Source organism: Ursus maritimus, unplaced genomic scaffold, assembly GCF_017311325.1.
Source record: "Ursus maritimus isolate PB19 unplaced genomic scaffold, ASM1731132v1 scaffold_9, whole genome shotgun sequence".
In the NCBI taxonomy this organism is placed as follows: Eukaryota; Metazoa; Chordata; class Mammalia; order Carnivora; family Ursidae; genus Ursus; species Ursus maritimus.
The window spans coordinates 63,812,035-63,839,778 of NW_024427107.1; the positions used below are offsets into that span (position 1 = coordinate 63,812,035).

The 27,744-nt window shown below is 48.0% G+C and overlaps 1 protein-coding gene across 4 annotated transcripts in view; it reads right to left on the reverse strand.

Moving 5' to 3' along the window:
* Window positions 1–13,901: 13,901 nt before the first annotated feature.
* DERL1 (derlin 1) overlaps window positions 13,902–27,744 on the reverse strand; it is a 34,226-nt gene continuing 20,383 nt past the window's right edge. Inside the window, exons 7-9 of one of the 4 annotated variants that reach the window (XR_005833670.1) lie at window positions 26,089–26,199; window positions 17,269–17,603; window positions 13,902–14,326 (exon numbers count right to left, since the gene is read on the reverse strand). Coding sequence is in view for 3 of the 4 variants with exons in the window: in XM_008689308.2 (XP_008687530.1) it covers window positions 22,358–22,496; window positions 26,089–26,199 (250 nt within the window). In the remaining variant the exon portion in view is untranslated. Of the gene's footprint in view, window positions 14,327–17,268; window positions 17,604–21,057; window positions 22,497–26,088; window positions 26,200–27,744 lie in introns of those variants that run through there. The other 3 variants (XM_008689310.2, XM_008689309.2, XM_008689308.2) reach the window with 3 other exon arrangements.

Consider the following 27,744-nt stretch of genomic DNA (forward strand, 5'->3'; position numbering starts at 1 on the left):
TGGGGAGTCATGTGACTCTGGCCTAGCCAATCATGGCACTCATCTCTGACCTCAGTGAGTGGGCCAAGGGGTGCCACATGACTCGGGCAGACCAATCAACATCTTTCTTGAGGTTTATAAAAATTAAGCGGGAGAGGGGGGAGAGGAAAGAGAAAAAGCAACAAAGAAGTCTGGGATCATTTGAGTGTCAGATCCCGCTAACTCTAAAGGTAGGTTCACCCATCTTTCCCAGTTATGTGAGCCAGTAAATCCCCCTTTTGCTTAGTTAGTTGGAGTTGTGTTACAGTCATTTGGAAATGAGAGAGTTTTGACTAAAATAGATACTGTTACCCCACTGCCCAGCACACGTCTGCAGAAGTGATAACTAGAAATGCAAGGGCAGGTTAGATTATATTTTAAAATGTATTGGCTATGGTTCCATTTATATGAAATGTCCCAAATAGGCAAATCTATAGGACAGAAAGTGGTGGGAGTGGGGGTGTGACAGTAGGAATATAAACAAAAGACTGGGATGGAGCTAGAGGGTATCGAGTTAAGTGAGATAAGTCAGAGAAAGACCAATACTATGTGATTTCTTTCGTATATGAAATTTAAGGAACAAAACATGTGAGCAAAGGAAAAAAGAGAGAAAGGATCCAAGAAACAGACTCTTAACTCTAGAGAACAAGTTGATGGTGACCAGAGGGGAGGTGGGTGGGGGGGAGGGGTGAAGCAGGTGATGGGGATTAAGAAGAGTATTTGTCCTGATGAGCACCAGGTGATGTATGGAAGTGTTGAATCACTATATTGTACACCCGAAACTAATAGAACACTGTATGTTAACTATACTGGAATTAAAATTTTTATTTTATTTTATTTTTAAAGATTTTATATATTTATTTGACAGAGAGACAGCCAGCGAGAGAGGGAACAAAAGCAGGGGGAGTGGGAGAGGAAGAAGCAGGCATCAAGCAGAGGAGCCTGATGCGGGGCTCGATCCCAGATCTCCAGGATCACGCCCTGAGCCGAAGGCAGACGCTTAACGACTGAGCCACCCAGGCGCCCCTGGTTTCTGGTTTCTATTATCATAGTAAGTATATATATTATATAATATATATGCTTACTATGATAATAGAAACCAGAAACCAGGGGCACCTGGGTGGCTCAGTAGGTTGAGCGTCGGACTCTTGGTTTGGGCTCAGGCTCCACACTCAGCAGGGAGTCTGCTTGAGATTCTCTCTTTCCCTCCCTCACTGCCCCCACCCCACTCTTAAAATAAATAAATAAATCTTTTTTTAAATCTCAAAAAAAGAAAAAAAAAGAAAGAAAGAAAAAAAGAAAAAAAAGAAACCAGAAACCAAACAGATAAAGTTAAATGGTGAGTTACAGGAATTTAAGGCACACCCAGATGTGTTTTGCCCCATAACCTGCCCCTGCATTTCCTGTCTTGGTGAATGGCCACAAGTCAGAAATCTGGAGCGACAATTTTTACCTCCTCATCATTCTTCCTTGAGTTTTAACCAAACACCAAGTTCTCTCACTTCTAGCCCCCAAATATCTCCCCAGTGACCCATCCACCCCCACCCTTACTACTGTCATCATCCAGACCCTCACCTGTTGCCCTGCACAGCCTCCTAACTTGTCTCCCTACCCCAGTCTCACCTCCATCGGTCCCATTGGCTCTGCAGACTGCAGCTAGAGGAACTTTTCCTACAACCCAAGTCTGATCACACTTCTTGTCTGCCTGTCAGTGGCTCCCGCTGCCTACAGAACAAAGCCCAAGCTCCTGGGCTCTACATAAGTTCCTCTTGGCTCCAGCCCCTGCCTGTACCTCCTAACCTCACATCCGCTGTATCCCCCATCCCACTCCTCCCTCCCTCCGTCTCTCTCTCTCTCTTTCTCTCCCTCTCTCTCTCTCTCTCACACACACACACACACACACACACAGTTCAAGCCCTTTCTTGACCACTTAGTGTCCTGGACCCCTTCCAGTTTCTTTCTTGCCTTGTGCCTGTGCACCTGCTGTTCCAGGTGCCTGAACATCCCTTTTCTTCCTTCTTTACCTGGCAAATTCCCCTGCCTCGTGCAAGTCCCAGATGAATATCTGGTCCTCCAAGACTCTTCTCCTGACCCCTTCCAGCCGAGTCACTTGCTTCTTCCTCTGTGCCCCTAAAACCCCTTTCGCATGTCTCTATTATAATTCTAGACACATGGTATTTTAACTATCTCTGTATTGTCCCCTTGCAGACAGAGTCCACCCCACAGGGACAAAGCAAGCATGCATTCAATCGTGTGTTGTAGGAAGAAATCTGCACCAGCAATACCACAAGTTTAATTAGACTAGGGATAGTGGTAAGATATTTGAAAAACAAATTTTTTTTGCAGGGAAACATCCATGATGGGATCAAAGAGATGAATGTCCACAAACTCCTTCCCTTCACCCAACCCGCCCAAGAGAACCTCTAGTCGACAACCTAATTCTCCTTTCTCCCCTATCTCCCCTATTCTAGACTTTTTTGGGGCAGGATCCGGAATGAGCAAAGAAGGAGAGCAGGCAAAAAGGTCAAAGGAGGAGTAGGAGGGCTTAAGGAAGGAGTTTAAATCACGCTGTGTATAAAGAGTGGAGAGAGAAAAGAGGGAAAGTTCAGGAAGTAGGAGTCACTAGGGCTGGCAGAAAAGGAAGGAGTTCTTTGAAGTTTTGATTAGCGAACAGCTTCAGCGTGTAGGAAATAGAAAACGGGCCAAGAGCCTACGCGGCAGAGGAGGCACACTGCCCGCGGGCTAAGTACCTGGAAGCCTGCTTCATGTTCTTTCAGAAAGATGAGGACAAAGCTAAATTCCCTCTTGTCAGGTTTTGGCTTATTTGGATTGTGCGTCTATATGTCGTTCTAGGACTGGAGCATGTGGGTCACAGTTGGGATAGGTTGCCATGAAGTCGTTGCAGCAAATGCAAAATGAAACTAGGAAACCAACCGAAAGCATGTCCTGCTATTAATAGGATAAAACTCATCACCCATTTCCATGGATCCTGCTTGTCTTACACTTGCTCGTACTGTTCTGTCTGGTAAGAATTCTGCGTCCTGGAACAGCAGAAACGTGGGCAAGCAGCAGGGGACACAATCACATGACTGTCCACGGCAAGGTCACCCCAGGATTCGGGAGCCCTGAATCCTGACCCCTGCTTTACCACCAATGGGTGTCTGAGCCCGGGAGGGTCACTGCCTCTCTTGAAGCGTCAGTTTCCCCATTTGAAAAATGAGGGGGTTTAGACCAGATGACCGTCAACTAACTGTTCATTCCAACTCTCAGATTCTGTGATTGTAGGAGCCCGGGCCGATACCCCTCTTCAAAGTCTCCCAATGCCAGCTCCCCAACCCCTCCCCTCAACTGAAGGCTTCAGGAAGTTTTTTCAGGACAGCAGGGAGCTCAAGAAACTTGAGGACAAGAGCTCTACAGCTTTGGAGCAAAGACTGTCGGCAGGCTTCCCTGGGGGAACTTTGAAGAAGCATATGTGCCCATAAACAGTGTTTAATTAAAGAGCCGCAAATGGCAGCATGGAAAACTGAAAAGCAGGCTGCGCCGGAATGTTTCTCCAAATTCAGAACCCGTCACTCCGCATCTCTCCTCCAGCCAAGCACCGTTCACCATGGCTTTGTTCGAGAAACAGGGAGTCTTTGTTTGGGGTCATCTAACCGGCTCTGGGAAGGCAGCTGCCCTCATCTAGGCCCGGACGCAGTCTCCCAAGCACCGTCCCTGCCCTGCAGAGGTGAATAAACCCCGGGCCCCGGCCACCTGGTGAGGCTGAGGACTGAGGGGACCTTAGCAGGATGAATTCCTCTTCAAGGGATTGTTCAATCCATGTGTGTTCCAGAAGTTTCCCACGGTGTCTCTAACTCCTTTGCGTGCCAGATCATGAACATATTGTGTAAGAATGGCTAGGACCCCGGGAAAGAAGGACTTCCAGGGCACGTGAAAATTGCGTCATTTTCCCCACCAGACTCTAGAAAGTTTAGACTCCAGAAAGATTTTTTCAAGATTGGATTTAGGAATGTGGCCAAGGCCACAGAAATTAACAAGTGCCAGAGCCAGGGTTTGAACCCAGGGCTCTCAGAGGCTGAAGCCCATGTTTTCAACCAGAATGCTCTAGCACCTCCTCAGTGGGTTGTCTTGGCTCACAATCCATTCCAGCGGTGGAAAGAGCACCCCCACATAGATGGGGTCTATGCCCTAAGGGCCATAGATCCTGAGGATTCTGCCATTGGCTCCCAGACCAGGGGGGTGGACAGGACTCCTTCCTAGGAGTCCGGCTTTCATGTTTGTGGTCACAGCACGTTGACTGGGAACTGAGGCAGGGCTTGAGGAGAGCCTTTCAAGGAGCTGTGAGGCGAAATAAAAACAGACCTGGTACAACTGGGCATCAAATGCTGTTACTAATCAACCCCTGTTTACTCATAAGAATGAAGGACCAGGAGATTAAGAGAATTCGAACTCCACATCGTGACCTATAAAACTGCTCCACTTGATTACTGAATTATTCCAACTACCTCCTAAACCAGTGTTTCTTTCTCTTCCTGCTCATCATTTGATAGAAGTTGCAAAAGACTGTGGAATGCCCAGCATCTCTCTCGGGCAGGGCTCTCACACACTGTTCTGTAATCATCCGTCTGTGTGACTCTTCCTCCTTCATTAGGGTGCGACATCCCTAAGGCAGGGATCTCATCTCATTCATCTTTACGTCCCCAATGCCGAACACATCATAAGGCTCTTGATCAATGTGGTGGGAGGAAAGAAGGAAGAAAGGAAGGAAGGAAGGAAGGGAGAGAGGGAGGGAGGGAAGGAATTGAATTGAATAAGATAAAGATAATAAGGATCTAGGACATACATTTACGGCTTTTCTTGTGTAACAACCAGTTACGACAGATACATGGTCTTGATTGGATCCTGCCTTGAACAAACTGTAAGAGATACTTAGAGGCAAATGGGGAAATATGACTAGGGATGGTATTAGATGATACTAGGAAATTACTGTTAATCGTTAGGTATGTTAATGGTGTTGGGATCACCTAAGAAAATGTCCTTATTGTTTAAAGATGCACAATGAAGAGGTGAAATATCATGAGTTATATATAATTCACTTGTAAATATCTAAAATACTTAAGAAAACAAAGGATGGCAAATCAACAATTGTTAACTCTAGGTAATGAGTAGACAGATGTTTATTATACCATTTTCCCCATTTTTCTGTACTCTGAAATTTCTATGATACAAAATTCCAATAAAAGAGTTTTCCAGATAAACCACTGTGCAGTTATCAAATTCACGAAATTATCCTCGCTAAAATACTACTTTCTTATATATAACCCATACTCCAGTTCTGCCAGTTGGCTAATGTTGCCCTTTATACCAATTTTTTGTTTCCAGAATCCAATCGTGAATCACATTTTTCAGTTACTTGTCAGGCTTCTTTGCTCTCTTTCGATCTGAAACAGTTTCTCAGCCTTTCTTTGCCTTTCACATTGATACGCTCTTTCGTCACATTTGTGCAAGTGTGTCCACGACTTGATTCTTGAATCTTCCAGGATTCGGGCAGCAATGTGACCTAAGATGCCATATGACACATCGGGAGGTACCAGATGTCGGCCACTGATTCAAGAACCATGTGCAGAGCATGTCCTAGGGGCTGAGCTCTGGAGTCCCCAAGCTGAATCCAACCACGGCCTCACTGGTGAGGAAGACAGGAAGTAACTTCATCCCGACCCAGCGGGAGCTGCCACAGTTTGGAAGCAGTCCCCAGAGTCAATGTGCCTAAAGTTTAGAGACTGTAGCATGGCCAGGTTGGGTATAGAGATAGAGAGCAAAACAATAAAGATGATTTTCTATAAAAATGGCATCCCTCCATGTACACGGTCTTATAATCTGCTCCTCTCACTTCACAACTTGCTCTGGACATTTTTTCCACGTCAACACACGCAACTTAGTTTTAGTGGATTTTTTAAAAGAGCCATTTCCAATGTCAGACTATGATTTATTTAACCAGCCTCTTGCCGATGGACACTCAGGTTGTTTCCAGTTGTTTTGCCACTGTGATCTTTGTCCCCAAGGTCAAGGCCATGTCTCAAGGATTCAAGCCCTGAGTCAGAGAGAGTGGCATTGGGCTGTCAGTTGTCTTTCCTCATCCCTGCCTTATCCCTGCAGCCAGAACAAAGCTCCTTAGAAGGCTGTGTCCCTGCCTGTGTGAGCTGCCTGCGGACTGAGCTTGAGGGTCGGTCTAAACTAACAACTCACATCTGATTGCCAACATGGATGATTGAAGGGTCCATGTAGGCACATTGACATTTTCTAGACATAAAAGTTAGGACCTAGATAGACTCATGTCCTGTCCTAAGATGCCAGAAAGGAAAAATAAGAAGAACAAAAGGGTTTAGAAGCCACTCTGCGTGGAGATAGGGAAGGAGATGGAAACTTCGGGTGGTGAGCCCAAATGGGGAGAAAGGACCCAGACTTCGAAGCCAGGTGATTCAAATCTTATAGTTTAGGGCAAGTCACAACCTCTCTGAGCCTTGGTTCTCCTGGGTGTAAAATGGGAAGATAAAGGCTGCATAATGGAGTTTGGGGGCTTGTATAGCGCTGGGTGGTCCGAAGCCCAAGAGGAACCCTTACGCATCACAGGTGGTTCAACGGAAGAGACTTCATGGCAGGGACCTGTCACACAGGTGTGGGCAGGGTTCAGGGGACAAGCAAGGCACCCAGAGCCTAGCAACAGCGAGTGGGAGTCATTACCCCTTGCAGGGTGGAAGGAACAGCAGAGGGAAGCGAGTTACCAGAACCCAGAGATTGCTAGCATCGTGGAGAAGGGGCCATGTGGCTGGAGTCACAGATGTAGCTGTTGCTGGTCACATGACCAAAAAAAGAGAAAACGAAGAAAGGCGGCATCTCCTCTCCTCTGGCCCTCCAGCCTCCTGCCATTGTGACCAGGGCCAAGCCCAAGCAGAGGGCAGTGGCTAGGGACTCTGGGTGATGCAGACCCATTCAGGGGCATGTTTCGATTTCCAATGTCATGGCAGCCGGGATGCTGACTGCCTTCAGCAGCCCAGCAGAAAGCAGTGGTCTCGCAAGGGCACGGAATAGCCAGGTCACCTGAGGAGGTCGAGTCTGAGGAAGGCCAAAGTTCAAATGGACTCAAGCGGATTCTGGCCAGGAAGCCAGGTGAACAAGCCATCAATTCAGAGAACCCAAATGGAAGGTGTTGGAATTCATCGAACCCAGCACCCCCAACCCTTGTTTTAAAGATGGGAAAAGAGCTGCCCAACGTGAGTAATTTGCCTAAGATCATCTTCTAGCTAGTTACACATCCAGGACCAAAACTGAAGTATTATGACTCCAGAACCAGCTTTTATTTTTTTTTAACTATACACATTATTATGCAGTCATGCATCAAAGTTGTCTTTGGTAGAGCCATCAATGTGCTTATCCCTAAAGTTGCTGAGCCATAAGAGGTTAATCACCCCTTGTATACTGTGCCCAACAGAAGCCGTGAGAAACCACAGTCACCTCATCTTTGACGCGCTCAGGCAAGCAGGAAGTACGAGCAGTCTTCAGAGCTCAAGGAATAATGAAGGACAAATCTTCCACCAAATTCAAAAAATGCATCCACAATGTCAACACCACTCATACAGTATTCACTTTTTGAGTGCTTACTTGGTGTCGAGGCCTTTAATTGCTAGGAAAACAAAACTGTACATGTTGCCCTGCCCCCGATGGGCCCCACTGTCTGTGCCCTCAGTTTGGTCATAGGTCCCTCCAGGCCCTTGACCAGTTAGTTCCTCCTTCACAACCCAGGACCTGTTATATAGTCCGGTACATAGAAGGTGTCCAATCCACTCTCGTTAAATGAAATGAGCTCATTCTAATGAGGGAAGCAGACAAGTCAATAACAGCCACAATCAGACATATACACAGAGAGAACTGGGAAAACAGAGCAGGGGCATCGATTCAAAACAGGGGTATGGTTGTCCTCCTACAGCAGGTGCCGGCTGACCCGAGATCAGAGACATGTAAGAGTAACCCACACACAGGAGACGGTAGGAGGCGGGGTTTAGCAGAATCAATCTGATACAGGCTTAGATTTTTCTCTCTTCTCGTTTTCAATTCTGCTTAACTGCTCTCTGCCTCTCCTTGCAGAGCTGACCAGTTTTTACTCTCAGATGAGAAAATCACCATCAGTTGTGTGAGCCTATTCTCGTCTCCTATTGAAAGTCACCTGTCTAGAAGGCAGGTGGAAAATCACAGTAGTCGCTCTTGCCTGGCCTGACAAGTATGAAGAGAGAGGGCATCGGGTCTGACCAGGAGCAGGGCGAAAGGCGGGAAGAGGGTGGAGAAGGTCCTTGTGGGGGCAGCTTGCAGTCCTGACCTGTCCTGCTCGCCGTGGGGCAGAAGGTCAGGGCCAGAGTCCACAGGGTCGCCTGGGGCAGCCTCTCCTCTCAGCTCAGGTTAACATTGGACAAAGGCACAGAGAGCGTTCACCTCAGAGCCTGACGCGCCTCGGATTTCAGAACAGGTGACACAGCCACTCTTGGCACTGGGAGCTTATAAATCAGCCTGCAGCTGGGCCCAGGGCCAGCTGTGTCTCTCCCGGGGAGACAATGTGCCCAGTGAGTCCAATCCCCTTAGCAAGACATGTTTGGCCTTACTCACCCTCCAGCCCTTTGCTCCCCACTCCCACCTTTTGCCTATACTCGCCTCCAGCTCCCCATTTCTCTTGCATCCAGACCTGAGCAAATGCTGTCCCCTCCACCTGACCCTCTGGCCCTAGCCCCGATCCTTTATCTAGTTAACCCCTGCTCCTCTTTCAGGTCACAGCTTAGAAATCCCTACTTCAAGAAGCTTCCCACGATCCCACCCCCAGGTCCTGGAGAGCTGTAACTGCCAGACTGCGTGCTGTGTCTCTCACTAGGGCTCCTTCAAGGCAGAGACCAAGTCTTTTTCAACCCTGTATGCCCAGCACCCAGCACAGCACCAGGCCTGTTGACTGCCGGGCCGGGGGAGGCATGAGCATCTATTCTCTCACGGGAGCCACTGAGGGATTGCTTCCAGTCAGCAGGGTCCTTCGGTTGGTGTTAATCTCTCACTTCCAGACGGGACCGGACTGGAGGCCCAGAGAAGGTGGCTGAGTTGCCTGCCTGGCCACTGGGAGGTGGCAGAGAGCTGGCGGGCCCTGGGTCCATCTGACTGGTTCACCAGCAACGCTGCTTTCCATCATTGAACACACTGGGCCTCTGGCCTTGCCCAGGGGAGCCTCCAGCCTGAGTTCCAGGGGAGGAGTCGCTCCCTGGGCCCTTCCTGCGACATGGTAACTATGAGGGCCCCGCAGAAACTGCCTGGTCCTCCTCCTTAGTGGGATGCTCGAGACTCGAGTCTCCCCCGGGCAGCCCTCACACACACGTGTCTGAACCCCACCCCATGATTTTAGGTCCATGTCCCTCAGGAAAACAGGGGTAGGTGACCACAGAACATTCATGACATGTAGTGGGAGGGCTGAAGGCACAAAAGGAAGAGCGTGGTATCACCCAGAGCCCATGAGCCCAGACATCCTTGACCCTTCTCCCTTCTTCCCGCCTCCCAGTCCCGCTCGGGTAACTTTCATTTGCAAAAACTAACCAGGACCCTAGGGCAACAGAGTCCGGACAATGCTCTTTTTCCGTGTTGGCAGTGGGGGCGGGGGAGAGATAAAAGGGCAGGCGTCGCGCCGAACTGCAGCAGACAACATCTGTACACCGTTAGGGCCACCAGACAAGGTGATGTGCCCAAAAGGCCCTTGTGGGAGCTCGAGGCACCGGGCACACTGGCTGTGCTTTCGGGCCTGCACCTGTCGGCAGTCTCCTTACCTGTGAGGAGCTCCTGCCTCCGACCGCAAAACAGAAGTGAAGCTCTCGCCCAGCCAGCCTCCCTTGCAGCTGGGAGTGGGGCATCGGCTCCGCAAATCAGATTTGCCCGCGGGAGCGACTGGACAGAAGCGAGGCCCTTGCAGCAGCCATGTGAGGCCCGGGCGGTGGGAGAGGGGGTGTTCTGGGGACCACGGTGGCGGGGCGTTCCCTGTACTGCTTGATGGGGGCGCTTTCTCACTGGATCCATTCTGTGGCAGGGTCGTGCAGGTCAGCGCCGGGGTGGGAGTGGGGGGCAGTCAGCGTCAGCCGAGTCCCCAGCCTTCCCAAGATTCTCTGATTTACCCAACAATCTTTTGACAGCAACATGAAAGCTAAAGTATAACGTCCTTACAAAAAGTATACAAATGGGGGCGCCTGGGGCTCAGTTGGCTGGCATCTGCCTTGGGCTCAGGTCATGATCCCAGGATCTCGGGATTGAGCCCCCCCCAGGGAGGAGTCTGCTTCTCCCTGTGCCCCATCCCGCCATGCTTGCATGCTCTCTCTCTCTCTCTCTCTGAAATAAAATCTTTAAAAAAAAAGTTACAAAAAAATCTGCAAATGTAAGTTTGCAGCTATGAAATTTTTATAAAGGGAACCATCTCCCATATCAATAAATAGGATATTACCAGTACCCCCAGGGGCCCTCCCAGAAACTGCCCCCTCTCTAAATGTAATCACTACCCCGACTTCTAACAGCATAGGTCCGAGGTGCCTCTTCTTGAATTTTACATAAATGGAGCATAAAGCTGATATTATTTTGCATCTGGCTTCTTTTGTGCAACACTGTCTGAGATTCCCGGATGTTGCTTTCTATGTTCTGTGTTCCTAGTTGTATGGTATTCCACTGGGGGACTAAACCACGGTTCACCCGTCCTGCCGCTGATGGACACGGGGCTGCTCCTAGGCTTATGATCACTGACGCTGCTGTCAGCATTCCCGCACGTGCGCTCCCGTGCATTGCCGCGCTGGGCAGTCACGTGAGGGGCGCAGACCTGAGGCCAGCTCAGATTTTGATAAAGAAAAAAAAGTGATTTTTTAAATTTATTTAATTAATTTGATTTAATTTATTTATTTGACAGAGAGCGAGAGAGAGCACAAGCAGGGGGAGCAGCAGAGGGAGAGGGAGAAGCAGGCTCCCCATTCAGCAGAGAGCCCGATGTGGCGCTCGATCCCAGGACCCAGAGATCATGACCTGAGCCAAAGGCAGACGTTTAACCGACTGAGCCACCCAGGTGCCCAAGGGGGAAAAAAGTGATTAAAAAAAAAAAAATTTCCCCCAACGGCTTTCAAGTGAGCACAATCATTTCAAATGGAGGCATTTAGGGTGACTCCCTGGGCCCACAGCCTCCCGTCATCAACAGCACCTTGGTGGCAGGCTGGTGCTAAGGGACACTGCCACTGTTTCATTGCTGGGGAACATGGCAGACGGACAGTGTCACCCCCCCCAGGCCTCAGTTTCTTCATGTGTAACCATACCACCGACCTCATTCGGTTGTTGTGAGGGTCAAACTGATGATCGACCTGAAGGAAAGGGGAAGAAGGCAGGTGAATGAATATCGCTGTGGGGAGTCTCTGTACCAGGTGCTTCCCGAACATTAACTCCCTGAGGTGTCACCATAATCTTATGAGGTGGGTCTCACTCTTCTCTTTATAAAGTTGAGGAAAGTAGAGCTCAGAGATTTATATAAGGTCCTAAATGTGGCTCGAGGTCACAGGGCTGGTAAAGGGCAGCGTCAGCTTTGCCCATGTCTCCAGACCCCCCCAGTCCGTGCTGAATACACACAGGTGTAGATGCCTCTCCCCGCGGAGGGGAGTCGTCGGCTTCCTCTGAGCCCCAGCTGCACTCATCTGCGGCACGGGGACAGTAAAACCGTCAGAGGGCAGTTGTGAGGGTGAAATGAGTTCATGGTTGGGTAGGGAAGGGAAACTAACGTTTCTGAGGCGAGCCAAGTGATTTACACACACTACCGAGTTAATTTTCACCACAGCCTTCCAAGGTGGGAGCCAGATTACTTCCTTCCAGCTGGGGCATTCGGGTGTGTCATGAATTGTGACTCAGAAGTCCCGAGGGAAGCCAGCCCCCACTGCCCTCATCACTCCTGGAGATGCCAGTTCCTGCCCAGGGAAAGGGGTGCCGTCAGAATGAACCCAGCAAAGCGTCCAATCTCCCGCCACTAAGGCCAAACGCGTAACTCCTCCAATTGCCTTTGTTCCTCAGAGCCTGAAGCCAGGCCCGCACCCCCCAACACACACACCCCACAGGCCCTGCACAGCAAGCTCCCCTCCCAACCCCCCACTGCTATCAAGAAAGCCATTGTCAAATGCACACACTCAAAATGCTAAAAGACTACGTTTTTATTTTTCAAGGGCCCATTCCTAATCACAAGAGGCCACTTAGTCTGAGTGGGGCCCAGTAATGTTGATTAATGATTATGCATTTCTCAAGAGAGTGGGGAGCATTCAACTCTGTCTCCTGCCCCAGGGCCCGCCCGGGGTGCGCATTAATCAGGGCGACCACCGGGGATCCTAGAGCTGTGACCAGTGACCTTTGGGCAAGAGCGCAGCAAGGACCCCAGCACAGGGGTGACTCTTAGTGTCCAGGAGCCTTTGCAGCAGGCCCTGCTGCCCTGCGCCCCGCCTCACCCCGCCGCCCCCTCTTCCATATGGGGCTGGCAGGGGGGTTGTAGGGGAGTCACTTCCCCACTTCAGTGCCCGGCTCACCGCTCCCATCACCCGCCACGCGGTTGTGAATATTAATCAGACCCCACGCGCCCCCAGGTATTTCATCTTAATGGTTTTAAGGGTTGTCTTTAATTCCCTTTCTCTGTGTGACAGATACAGACATTGTTAATGAGTGAGCGATCCCAGCTCCAACCCCTAACAACCCACTCTCTCTAAAGGAAATTTTATCTCGGTGTATTCAGCTCCGCCACCAGTCCCTCCCACCATCACCCCTACTCCTCTCCGTGGGTTCGCTTCCCGCCTGGCTGGCGCCCACGTTTTAGGGACACAGAATCCAGGGAAGGGGTTGGGAGCGACCACAATGGAGGTGAGGGAAGAGAGAGCAAAGGGGAAAAGTTGAGATTCAAACATTTCCCTTTGGGGACTTTTCACGGAGGTGAGGCATCGGGGGTCTAGCACACGCTCAGGTGTGAGGGACAGAATGGAGCAAAGCAGGACGAGGATTTCAAGAAGTGCTGGGGTAAGGCAGACAACCAAGGGCTGGCACCCTCAAACACCAGGCCCCTGGGGGAGTGTAGCGTGGGGCACTCACTCTGGAAAACTGCTAGTTCCCACTACGGCTAAATATGCACGTACTCTGAGATTTGGCAGTTCTCACTTCTAGGAATTGGGTCTAGCAGGTGCCTTACCCAACAGATGTATGTGTCAGTACGTCCCGCAGAAGATGTGCCCGGGAATGGTCACAGCAGCTCTGCTCCTTCTATCCCAAACCACCCCACTGCCCATCAGCAATAGCACCTTCAAGTAAATCCTGGTGCATTCATACTGTGCAATGACCTTCAGCATCAAGAGTGAAAGCAATACAATTATCCACAACATGAACGACTCTCACAAGCAGAGCATTAAGTAAAAGCAGCCAGACACAAGAGAAGAGGTAGGGTCTGGTTCTGTTGATAGAATATTCTAAACCAGGCAGAAACTAATTTATGTAGTGACAAGTCAAGACCGTGGCTCACCTCGGGGTCTTGGTGACTGGCAGGGGGTTCAAGAAGGCTTCCGGGGGCTGGAGATGTCATATTCTGATCAGGGCGCTAGTTACACAGGTGTGTTCAGTTAGTAAAAACTCATCAAGCTGTACACTTAGGGTGTGTGAACTTCTCTAAATGTATAGTATACAATAATATTCACTTTTATTTATTTGTTTGTTTGTTTACTTACTTAGTAGGCTCCACGCCCAGTGTGGAGGCCAACGCCAGGCTTGAACTCACGACACTGAGATCAAGACCTGAGCTGAGATCAAGAGTCAGATGCTTAACCAACTGAGCCACCCAGGTGTCCCAACAATATTTATTTAGAAAAACAAAACAAAAACAGCGGCACTGTAGCAGATCTGTTCTTTGGACTTTTCAGTAAAGATCCGAATTACCACGAAATCGCTTTGGTTGGCTGGGCTGTGTTGATGTGAATGCGATACTGTCCTGAGACAATGCTTTGTGTTCTTTCAACTTCATTTGACGTTCCCCATACGCCGTCAGGAAGACTTGGGTTTCCGGGCTTCCTCCGCAGGTAGCTGGGACCACGTGAGTGAGTGCTGGCCAGCAGCGTGGATGGAAACGATGTATGCCGCTTTCGGCCTGGCCCCTAAAATCTCCTGCATGATCTTCCACTTGCTGTCTCTTTCTCGAGGTGTTCACCATCCACCAAGAATTCAGTGGACTCTGAGATTCTGAGAGATTGTGGAGCTGCCAATAGTTCACCATGACAAACAAAAGAAGTTTAAAATCCTTGCACTAATTGAAAGGACACTGAGTCCCTGAATAACTGCATGGAGCAGCCCCTCCTCCTTCTCCACTCCCCTTCCTTGCCCCCCCCATCCCACCTCCCTACCCACAGTGGACTGTGATTTGCATAAGAAATAGCTCTCTGGGGGTACGTGGGTGGTTCAGTCAGTTAAGCATCTGCCTTCGGCTCCTGGGGTCCTGGGATCAAGCCCCACATCTGACTCCCTGCTCAGCGGGGAGCCTGCTTCTCCCTCTCCCGGTCCCCCTGCTTGTGCTCTCTCTCTGTCTCTCTCTCAAATAAATAAAATCCTACAAACAAAAAAGAACTAGATCTCTCTTGTGATATGCAGTGGGGAATTGGTGATTGATTGTTACAGCTATTAGTCTAACCTGATTGTCTGACTCAACACAATATGCCTTTCTAAAGAAGCCGTTTGGGTCCTAGGTCTCCAAGTGGAACCTTCTCTGTCTTGTAAATGGGAGTGGACATGAACATTCCTAGGGAGAAATACTGGCTTTTCAGTCCTTGCATTGCCACTGAGAGGGAATATCCCAGGAAGGAAAAGTAAACTGGAAACTCTAATTTTTCTCCCGAAGGGAAGACTTATATGATTGGTGAGTCAAGGAAGGAATTGAGCCTAGCCCTTGCGAAGCCCATTACGTCTCGGGAAAGCCACCTTCTAGGTTCTTCCCCACAGTAAGCTTAAGGGGTAGACACTGCTGTCCTTGCTTTGCTGTGCCAGTGACCAGGGAGGGCAGTCTTGCAAATTCTGGGGTTCCGTTTTAGGACATCTACATGACTACACCCCTGTAACATATCTTCCAATCCATCTTTTCTCAAGAATGAAGCTAACACTTTTTATCTCTATCTAATAACTGTATCTCTCACTTGGCTCCAAACTGAGGAGGAAAGGGGAGAATGATTTATTGGTCCTCTGAAATCCAACAAAGTTTAGGAAAAGTCCCTGCTCTCTGTAGCAATGGCCCAAAAAATGAGACCAACTTCGAAAAATCATTTTGAACAACAGAAGTCAGGGAAATTTCAAAGGATTTGCAAAAAAAAAAAAAAAGAGGGGGGACAAAAAGGGCCTGAAACGAGGGGTAAGTTGTGACAACACTAGCTGTGACCCCTCTCTTGCTTAACAATTTTTATTTTAGGATTTTATATTTTATATTTATATATTCTTTTATATTAGGATTTGAGATTTCATCATAGCAAGGAGTTCCATGCGTATAGATCTTTTGAAAATCTGATCTAGACACTCTCTGAGGTACCCTGTATCCCGGAGGATCCCTGAGCTTATATAAGGATTCCAAAGTTCTATTTCTGTACTGCTCGCCAATGAGGGTGGCCTCTGACAGACTCGGGCAGAACTGGCCGGATTATGAAAGGAAGTCTAATGGTCGGCTTCTAAATTAAAGGTCTTCTGGAAGCCAAGAAGAGAAGCAACCAGGTGACCTCAGCTGACGGGACAGTGGTGTTCCACCTTTCTTTCGGTCTTGGGCAGAGTCTGATCGTCTCACTGAAGGGAGGAAAGGTATCACCAATACCCCTTCTAGGCCAGAGAGGGAGTTGAGAGCGTTCCACAGCGAGAGGCGGAAAGGGCACATTGCATTTAAGGAACTGAGAGGAGGTCGTTGGGACGTGATTACAGCGCTTTAGGGGGGATATTAGCTTCCTAGGGCTGCTGTAACAAATCGCCACAAACTAGATGGCATAGGACAATAGACTTATTTTCTCACAGTTGTGGAGGCCGGAAGTCCAAAACCAAGGTGTCAGCTGGGCCACTCTCCCTCTGAAGGGTCTATGGAACATTTATTCCTTGCCTCTTCCAGCTGCTGGCGGAATCGGGTGTTCTGTGGCCTCCTTGCTCCAATCTCTTCCTCTGTCTTCATGTCACCTCCTCTCTCTCTGTGTCTTCCCCTCTTCTGTCAAATATCCCCTGTGTGCCTCTGTTTTTTTAAGAGAGGGGGAGGGGCAAAGAGATAGACAGAATCTCTAGCAGGCTCCATGCCCAGCACAGAGCCCCATATGGGGCTTGAACTCACGACTCTGAGATCATGACCTGAGCCGAATCAAGAGTCAGACGTTTAACAGACTGAGCCACCCCGGTGCCCCTCCCCCGTGAGCCTCTTATAGGACACTTGCCATTGGATTCAGAGCCCACTCAAAAAATCCAGGATGATCTCCTCATCTCAAGATCCTTAATTACATCTGCAAAGCTCCTTTCTCCAGATAAGGTCATATTCATAGGTTCTGGGAACTAGTAAACGGATGTATCTTTTGGAGGCCACCATGCAACCCTTTGCAGGGGGCATATCAGCATTTTGAGGAGTAGGTAATAATCAAACATTTGAAATAATGTCTAATTTGAAATAAAAAACATAATAAAATCACCATAATTTTTAGAAGTTTATTTCTTTAAGTAATCTTTACATCCGACGTGGGGCTCAAACTCACAACCCTGAGATCAAGATGACATGCTCTTCCAACTGAGCCAGGTACCCAATATTGTCTTCATTTTTTAGCCACAGAATTCCCCTGCTTCCCTGACCCAGAGTCTTGCTTTGTATCTGGTGAGTAAGTTTAATAAGCCTTTCTAAGATGGGTAAGTCTGATTCATGCAAAGCTTTTATTTTGCTGAGTATAGAGTTTTGGAGCCAGAGCTAAATTGACCAAGACAGAGGGGACTGGAAGACCCATATGGGGAAAGGATGGAGAAAAGGCAGGAAGCCAGATGACAGCTCCAGAGAATTCAGGTTATGAAATGGATCCATTCCTTCAACAAATATTTATCTCAAGAAGGCCATGCATGCCAACCTTTGTGCTAGGTACTGGGGATGTGAGAGTGAACACACCCAGACACGGTCTCTCCTCTCAAGAAGCGTGGGGCCTCACTTACCCTCTGATGTTCACTGCCAACCTCTTCACCTTCTTCCCACCAAATCTTCAGCAAAATCCACACTGCTTGCTAATGCTCTGGAGATGAACTTGAGGGAGGAGATGGGGGGAAATAGAGTCTTGCTCCTGGGTTGGAATGAGGCAAAGCCAGAGACACTTCCAGAAGGCCACACGTGGTTTACAGGCACTAGTGGGCCAACCGGGGCTTTTTAGGCATCCAGCATCTGCTTCCCCCTTCTGATGAAGCAGGAGCACTTCGATTTGCTTTTGAATATTACTACTCCCCCGTTGCAGAGTCTTCATGGGACTGCCAGTCAAATGTTTTTGTCTCAATTCCTAGTCACAGGAGAGTCACAAGGTCAAGGGTAGACCAGTAAGACTTGGGAACTGAACCCTAAAAGGAGAAACTCCAGCGTAGAATAACAAATGGAGCTGATTTAGCCCAGCAGATGCAGTTCAGATGGGTTTCGGCTCCCTGAATCCCTGGTGCCCCATCCACGCCCGGGGGCTCAGGTGCCCCTTGGGATCTGTGAGGTACCATATATCCTTCCGATAAATTATCTTGCACTGAAGTTAAGCAGAGTCGTTTTGGGGTACCTGTCACCAAAGAACCCTGCCTGACCGAAGTGATCAGGACAAGTCCCAATCCCTCCTACCCACTGAGAGGTCTGGGCACCTGCAGGACTGAAGGCACGCCGTGGTGACAGATGTATCTTACATCCTCACAGCCGGGTTTGCGACTTCGGCATCACGACAGTTTTGATCAAAATCTAAAGTCTCCCTTAAGCTAACAGCGATTGCCCTTAATTAACAAGGACACTCTCAGTGTACCAGTGCCAGCCCTTAGGAAAAGGCCAATGTGGCGACAGAGAGGAGAGAGGGATCAAATTCGTCTAGGTCAGATGAAGGCTTCAGTGATAACTTGAGCTTAATGAACATTTCCCCAGTGATCCTTATACCTTGCACCTAAATTCAATTCCACATTCCCTGGGGGTCTTTCTGGCCCTGGTGACACGGCAGGGGTCTCTCTTCCTTTCTAAGTGCATATGCATTTAACAGGCCACAGGGGAATTCCTCAGGGAAGACGAAGCTGAATTTATGCCTTCAATTAATCTTCCAGCGTTCTCGCCTGCCTTCAGTCCATACGAGTCTCCTTTTGCCCCAAACATGAGTATCACACCCATTAGCGATAATTACCCATCGTAGACAGAAGCAGCTCGACTGCTTTTTACAAGTATTTCAACTTTGAATCCAGTCTTCCCAGGATCTCCAACCTCTTCTAATATCCTCTTTCAGGGAACTAGGATTCCCCTGTATGAACAAGAAGCCTTCTAAGACTCCTGGGAGACTGGACCATTAGCTCTCTCCCTCAACAGGCCAAATGCCTACCTAACCCATCATCCAGTCCAGTAGAGAGAACACACCCTGAGGACAGAGAGCTGGTCCTACTTGCATCTGCCGAAGCATTACTCAATAGACACCTAGTTTTTATAACACATATAATTTAGTTATATAAAAATGTATTTTTATATTTATAATTTACATATTTTAAAAAATTTTTCCCCCTTTGCAAGCCACAGGGCAATTCCCCCTGGGGATGAGAGAGCTAATTTGTACCCTCAACTAAAGTTTCCAAACGTTCTCCCCTGCCTTTGGCCTGGCAAGAACAGAACCTTCTGTTGCCACTTACTGCCAGATTCTCAACTTTGGCTTCCACAACTGCAGAGCAGGAGCAGGGATCTTAACTCAGAGCCGGGTTCCTATCTTGTCTTTGGCACCTTGTAGCTGCTTGATCTGAGGTGCCCTCACCACTCGGAGTCTGAAGTTTTCTTACCTGAGAAATGGGGATAATACTCCCCATGTCACAAGTTGGTTCCCAAACCCAGCTGAATAGCAGAATCCTTGCGAACTTTAAAAACATGCGGAATGAGAGCGATGCAAGAAATGTGCACCCTTAAAAATTCCCAAGTGACTCCAGGACAGGCAGACTGGGAAGCACAGACTGGAGGCTTACGTTAAATGATGCAGAAAGTGCCTGGCACGTTCAGTACCCAGGTGTGTTACTGAACACAGGATTCCACGTTCCTGGAGTTCGGAGGGTAAGGGGAACACGTCGAAAACCATTCTGGGCTTTCACCATACAAGTAAGGGATTACGTGACGTGATCCTCTCCCCTAATCCCAGTGACAACCTTCAGAGCCACTCTGGAAAGCAAACAAGTCAACTGGCAGGAAGCACGGGTTTTCTCCGCCCCATCTTCCGAGACACTAACCGTGTAAAGTCCAACAGAGAGGATTAGAGTTTTCCCAAGGTGAAGCTTTGCTATCTAGTTAACGCTGAGAATTTTAAAGGCAAAGGGACCTCAGAAACAGAGTTGCCATGAATGGAGCGGCTGGCAACCAACATCACCTATTCGGTCAAGTTACTCCAAGGCAGCTTAAACACAGTGATACTGGCGATATGCTGTCCCCTGAAATAAGCAGGATCATTCCTTTCTTTCTGGGACTTCCCCAATACCAGGAAAGGGGTGCAGCGCTGCTTCTTCTCATCACCCAACCTTGTGATGAATAAAGAGGGCCCCAGGCCTAGCATACATTTGGATGGTTCACACTCAAGAAAAAAGGTCTGACGAAGGTCATGAGATCTGCCTTCCAATCTCTAGCTTCTTCTATGGCAAGGGGATTAAACTCATTCTGTAGGGTTCCAGGAGTCAGACCCATGGGCTACAGAAACGTCATCAAGCACACTACAACTGGACAGGACTCCTAACTCAATGTTCGTTACAATCAAAACCCAGAGATTCTGCTTCCAGGAACGAATCCCACAGATATTGCCCAACATGTGAACAGAAGAAGGTACGAAAATATGCTGTGTCACTGGAATAGCAACAAATCCTGGACACTCCTACTAAACGCCCGAGAAATGACTGGTTCCAAAAATTACGTAGTAGCTAAAAGAGGCAGAGAGTAGGTACATGGAAACTTAAGGCAGGCAACTGTCAAGCTGTACACTTTAATTTACAATTTTTACCAAAAAGGATTAGTTACAAAAGGGGAAGTTCTTTATACAAAATAGGGATTTTTAGTTCACTCATGAAGAGAACGCACTGTCACGTCCTGCTTTGCCAAATCAAATCTCAAACAGCTGGCTTACCTACAATTATTCCAAAAAGACAGGTCATCCAGACAAAATTATCAGCTCCCTAAATGTGTTTGAGAAGAATTTAATGAACATTTTGCCTTGAACAAAGGTGTTCTAAAGAATACTTGTAACCTTTACCAAAACTACTGCTGGCAGGCAGGCGAGTTGCTAAGAGGGCATACAAGAGCATCGAGCTCACTTACACGAGAACCTTCTTACACACATAGTGAGTTTCTGCCCCTGTACAATGAGTGCACATGCGACAGCAGAGGAATAAGGGCTTCTAAAAGTTCACAAGTAAATTTTATTGTGGCCACAGGTCAACAGCAAAAACATATGACAGTTAAGGTTCAGATTCTCTCCGCCTTCTGTTTTATCGTATAAATAAAATATGGAGACGTACGGACAAACTTTTATTAAAAACAAGCTGTTTTCATATCCCCACTTCCTAGTGGAACACGCGTCACTACTGCTTAAGGGTGGGGCAAAGTAACGTCATACTGTTAGAGCACAAAGTTTCCTGAGAAGAAACCAATCAAAAATGTTCACAGCCTTTCTAGCTGACTCCAAGTATGGTGACCACTCCACACTGCTCCCAGCAGGCTGCTTTCAGACTAAAAACATAAAGTAAGAAACTGTGAAACACCAAAGCCTTCAAAAAACTTTATTGGGGGATAAGCCTAGCTCTGATGGAAAAAGCCCACCTATGAAAAAGAAGTTGTGGGTATTTACGCTGGTCTGATGTACACTTGTGCCTTGCACATTCATGGCTCAAAATAAAGACCCTCAAACACAAATGATTCTAAAGCCATTATGACCCAAAGTGATGGGATTCACCTAGATGTGCTTGTATTAGCTCTTAAGATCTCAGCACAGAGAAGCTGCACCTTCCTCGAGATTAACTGAAGCACGTGGCCCTTAAGAGGGGGAGACAATTTAAATAGGGTCTAAGGTTCTCCTCTCCACACTATTCAATGAACACATAACTAGAAGGAAAATTAAATGTGATCAATGCCCAGGTGTCTCTCAAAGAGAGCAACTCCCTGTGGCAAATGTGATTTGGAACTTTCTAGCACAACACAACTCAAACTATGCTGGGTCCACACAAAACCAGTAGGCCCCACACGAGATGCAAAGGGATTATGCCCACCACAGTTCGCACCTAGCCCCCCGAAGCTCCACTATAATTTTCATCACTTCCCTTAAAGAAAAAAATGCCTAGCAACCACCCTCACGCCTCACTGACACCAATTTGTGGCCCTCGCTGACAAGTGGTGCTTTTTTTGTAAGAAAATTCTGCAGAGGTGGCAAATGGCTGCACCTGACATCAGGTCACAGCAATTCCAAAAGCTGACGAAGCTCTCCGTCCACTGGTCCATCTTCTCCCCTACTGTTGTAGTTCTGCCACCAAAGGGGGAAACATGGTGGACAAGTTCTTTGTGACCAAGCCTTGGCAGAAGTCAATAAATAAGAGAGCTTGGCACAGGCAGAACCATTTTAAGGGCAACCTCTTCTAGACGTAAATGCAGGGGTTGGGAAAAGAAGAAGGGAGGCGTGTGTGCAAGAAAGAAGTAAGAGTCCCTTTGTCAAGGGTTTGGTGACCCAACCCCACATGCCCAGCTTGGTGCCAGCAGACCAGGACCTGCCAAAACCCATTATTCAGACAGAAAAGGAAGAGAAGACACCAAAAAAATATAGTCAGTTCTGAAATTTGCACAGTTGATATTTGTTCTTCGTAGCAATAAGGACTTGAATGAGAATCACGAAACTTGAGGAACACTTATATTTTTCTTCAGGATTTAAAAAACTGTGTCTTGTACTGAAAGACTACATTCAGTGTGGGTCGGGTCCAACAGCGTTTGCTAGAACTTGGTTGTTAAGCACACCCAGCACTGGGAGGAAACTTCATCTGAGCGGAGTGGCTGGTGGGCCGGCCCGAGGCCGCTCCTTCACTGGTCCCCAAGCCGAAAGCCCTGTCCCCAGTTGTGCCTCCCGCCTCCGCCGTTCTGGTCCGCAGCTCGCCTCATGCTAGCGGGGGGCACGCCGAATCCTGACACCCCTCCTCTCCTGCTGGGCAGCCAGCGGTACCTGGGGTGGGGGAGGGGGAAACAAAGGGAGAGAAGACAACACAATCACTTCCACAAAGTGATCCGACCGCTTAGCGCATCTTCCTTTCTTGCTGTCCTCATGGCCTCTGTCTCACTGAATTGTATCAGTCCGGCCAATGGAAGGTCGGGGACAAGGTCTTACTTAACTCCGCCTTTTCAGCACTTTGCTCAGGGCCCTGACCGCAGGCGGTACTCACTCTTCAGGTCTCTTAAATTTACTCCGTTTCTGGCCAAACTCATGCTCTAAAAAAATTTGTTTTCTGATTACAAAAGTAATTCATGCACAACAGTATGGAAACAAAAATATTACTCCTACAAGCCCAACAACCAGAAAGAACCACCTATCTATAGCATTTTGACGTATCTAAATATGGATCAAACTGGATCAGACCATACAAAACAAATTCACGTGCGAAAGACAAATCCGCAGCCTGCGTGTCGAGGCCCACACGGCATCTCCACACCACACCTGGGCTCCGCGGCGTCCATCCAGGGGGACTGGGGACGCCCACTTTGTCTTGCAGTCTGGGGTGTGTTTTTCACGTGAATTCCTAATCTGCCCTCCCACCTCATCCTTTCCATCTCCAAGACGGTGCGAAAGCTGAAGCCCAAAAAGGGTACACCTGACAGATGAATAAACTAAGAGTCACAGAACAGCTGAGAAAACTTACACCCAGGCCTGGCTTCTCTAGCGTTTTGCCCTCCCTGGACTCTCAGCAAACTGAGAGTGTGTTTAAACCTATTCTACTTAGTGGCTCAGATGGATAAGCGTCTGCCTTCCGGCTTAGGTCAGGATCCTGGGGTGGGGCTTCCTGCTCAGGGGGGAGCCTGCTACTCCCTCTGGACACAAGCATTCTCTCTTTCAAATAAATAAATAAAATCTTAAAAAAAAAAAAAACACCCAAACCTATTCCACTTAGATCCTAACGTTTACAACTGTGCTCGAAGGCGGAGACGGTCACCGGTACCCCTGCTGCAAACCCCCACGGCCCCAAGGGCAGCCCGTGGGTGCTGACCTGCCGCAGCAGAGAGCCTGCCGGGCATAACCGCAGCAGACGGGCATTTCGCTTACAGCGGGAGCCGCCTGTGCATAAAGTCACCTCCTCTTCACCACAACCCTACGGGGCAGGCACCATTAGTCTCCCATTGTAGAAATGAGAACACCAAGGCGAGCCTGACCGTCGGGACTGAAACCCAGGCAGCCGGGCTCCGAGCCGGGACCCGAACCGCTTCCCGGGCTGCGAGCTGCAGCAGAGGGAACGCACGTGGCGCCATTCAGGTGACAGCAGCTTGTGACTGGAATCCTCATTTGTTTACACCATCCCTGTCGCCTTCGTGTTCCCGCCAAAACCAGACAATGAACCCTCTCAAACAGAAAACAACCACGTGCAGAAGAGGACCGACTTTTCTAAATGGAATGCAGAACAGTGATCTGAGAATTCTAGAACTCCCATCTTCCCTTGTAAACAAATACAGCTTTGTCTTTAAATCAACATGTATTTCCAACTCCTGATTTCTCAATATCCCTGATGTTCCGGTACAATAATATTCCTCCAAAGTGTGTAATAAAATAGAACACTTAAGAAGGGCTGTCTTGCTTTCCTTCGTACTGTAAGACAATATGGAAGCCATCTCCACGGCTTAAACGGATAGTGAAATTAAATGCAAGTAATTAGTACAAAAAGACACCCAATTATACATAATCAACAAAAATTTATGGTAATTTCAAAGCAGTTACTGCTTTTGCAAGGAGCTACATTTTGTCATCTGATCTTTATGCAAAATTTAACAGAAGGGCTCTTCCGCCAACAGAGAACGCTCAAATGGAGGGCAGGCCCCAGTGTGTCCTTGATTTTGCCACTAGAATCCCGTATACTTTGTTGCCTGCAACTGAGAAATATCTCCGAGTCGGTAAGTCAGAATATGGCCATTTAAAGAAAAAAAACTGTTGGCTACCCACCAAAGGACCAAGTCTTTTTTTTTTTTAATTGATGCATCTGCCATCTGACTTGATAAACCTAGATCAAAAATCCAAACCTGCTGTTACCGTGTCCTTTGATAATTAGAAAGCAGATTGGTCATTTGTTTTTTTAGCCTGAAGGCAACTCAAGGCTCAGAAGACAAACAAGTTTCTTTCTATGCACTTAAATAAAAATACAACAACAGTGTACTTCTGTTTGTATGTTATATTTCACAGAAGGCTTTCAAAAACCTACCCCTAACTGACAAAGGGGGTGGGGGATGAAGGGGCCTCCTCAAGTTTTACTGCTCTCATTGACCCCTCGGAAGGATGATGAACCGCGAAACATTAAAACGAGCAAGACGTGGAAGGGTGGTTTTTTTTTTAAAAGCTTTTCAGTGCAAGCTAGGACTGCATGTCCCCGACTGGAGATCAGGCGCGACGGTCAGGCAGGCTGGGACACCCAGATAGCAATGTCACTGGTCCCTTCTTCAACTGCGTTTTGCTTCCCTGACAGAATGCCCAGCTACTTCCACGCTTAAGTGTGTCAACATCTCTTCTGGCTCGTTAAATCCCACCCCAGCCCCAACGTTAGGAACAAGGCTACGAGCTCGTGTTTACTGGATATCCATCACAGCGCGGACAACAGCGGCCCTTACCACCTGGGGTCGTGGGACACAGGGCGGCCCCTCGATTTACAGATTTGCAAGTTGAAGCTCGGAGGTGTTATTAAGTAACTCCCCCCAATGATCAAAACTGGTAGATGAGGGGAAGGGGATTCCAACCCAAGTCCATCTCAGAACCAAAGCGGTACCCTCAGCCTCCTCACTTGAGTGAACCCTAAAAGCAGAGAAAGAACCAGCGCACACTCCCCAGGTGCTTGGACTATATGAACCTCGAGTTTCTCACTTTCACTTTGAAAAGTCCCACAAATTTTCTGTTCTATAGTAGCTCAAGAAAAAGGTTTGAAATTACTAACCAATGAGTGAACTTAACCCCTTTGCCTCTTCTCTGGCCAAATCTTGTGTAAAATCGACGCTCTGAGAGCCAGGATCATTGTCCTGTTATTGTGCCCCACCCAATGGCACACAGCGGCCCACACTGGAGCCTCGCGCAGTGCCCCGCCTGCCCAGCCGAGCTATGATGTTCCCGGTGATGCCGATGCCTGACATGAGTCAGCAGCAGCCCCCAGCTGAAAGGGCTCCACGGAGACGATCAAGCTGTGGCTTTGATCTCTGGCTTCCTGTGACCGTGTGACCAGGGCCAGTCTGTTGGCTCACATTTCTCCACCCACCAAAGAGGTAAATGCTAACCCTCATGGAGTTCTTTTTTTTTTTTTTTTTAAAGATTTTTATCTATCTTTGACAGAGGGAGAGACAGCGAGAGAGGAAACACAAGCAGGGGAAGTGGGAGAGGAAGAAGCAGGCTCCCAGCGGAGCAGGGAGCCCGATGCGGGGCTCGATCCCAGGACCCTGGGATCATGACCTGAGCCGAAGGCAGATGCTTAATGACTGAGCCACCCAGGTGCCCCCCCCCATATGGAGTTCTGATAAGGACACATAAAACATGGGCAGTAAAATGCTGTTCAATGAGGGAAAAAAAAAACACTTACAAAAACTGAGGTGTGGAGAGAAAATTTCTTCCTCCCAAGTCCATCGGGTATCTGAACATTAGGAAGAAATAAAGATGTCCAACAAGATTTCCAATTAGCTCATTGATTACCCTGCAAACAAAGAGCCAAATGAGTTTGAAGACCTTCAAGCAGTCAAGTGAGATGCAGTCAGCTGTAACCAGTAGCCCAGGGAAGAGAGCCCTCCCGGCGGCCCATTTCTGGCCCCTGGGAGCCTGTGAGAGCTTCACAATGAGCCCTTTTGTAGTCTCTGCAGCAAAGGCATTCAGAGGGGAAGGGAAATCGGTCCTGCGGGGGTCTGTGCTCTAGGAGATCAGCTGCCCTCTGACAGCTCTTTCAAGCTCCATCTCATCCTCAAAATATTGTTTTTGCTACTTCCTGCCTCCAGAGTAGAAGCTGCAAAGCAAGCTTCTGACTGCTTCAGTCAGAAATACCGTATTTGCAAACCGCTGGCAAATCGGAAGGCTGGCAAGAAAGAAGCATGGGAATAGGAAGGGGGGACAGGGAACGCCTGTTCCCCCATTCCTGGAGCCACAGCACTTCTCCCTCGCCTCCTGCATCCTTGAGTGTAAGACATCACAAAGATCACTTCGCATAGCTGACCTTCACCTTGTAATCCTAAAATAAACATTGACCTTCAGTTTTCCCAGGGCTTACATACAGGCCACTTCAAGATTTTATAAATCCACTCCTACTATCACATATCCTTCTGTGTCTTCTCCTGCCACATGAGTCCTGTCAGGGACAAATCAACATTTGCAACTACTCCCAGACTCTGCCTTTCTGGGTGGCAGGGCGGCTGTACCACGCTCAGAACTTGCTATGCTCTAAACAGAGTCTGTTTGCTCAATTCACTCATTTCTATCACCGTGCGGCAGACGTCAGGACCACACAGAGTAGATATGTCAGACATATTAAGAACTGGTACTATTAAAATCTGTGAAAACATTTAAAATATTTTGTAGCATAAGAAGTGGGAGTTCACAGAACAGTTGCATCTTGATATCTTTTAAAATTCTGACTAGATGCATTGAAGGTTTTCCTCTCGGCTCCAATTCCAGGCTAGAAATCTGAGCCCATTTGGCTAAAACTTCTGTACTATCAAACAACTTACAAAACTACTTCCCATCTGAGAATCTGCACTTTGATGACTGGTGAGCAGTCTTCAAGGCATCCTGGAAATGCCTCAAGAATAAAAAACATAGTAACTTTATGCATAGTTCTTAGAGGAGTCAGCTCGGATGCAAATTAAATTAGTTCCTTGTTTGCTCAATCTGGACAATGAATCCAGAAATATTTATTCAAAAACACATACATGGAAGTACACTGTGCCTAACGATGAGCTAACAAAATAACAATCATTCAATGCTAAATGTGCTTCGAGCCCTGCAATTTAATCAATCACATCAAAATGAAATTACAGTTAACCCCTGAACACAGAGCTGAACTGTGTGGGTCCACTTACATGTAGGTTTTTTTGATAAATATAGTGCAGATCTGTAAATGTATTTTCTCTTATGATTTTAATAACATTTTCTTTCTGTAACTTACCTTATCGTAAAAATGCGGTATATAATACAGATAATACATTATAACTTCTCGTATACGTTAACTGACTGCTTGTGCTATCAGTAAAGC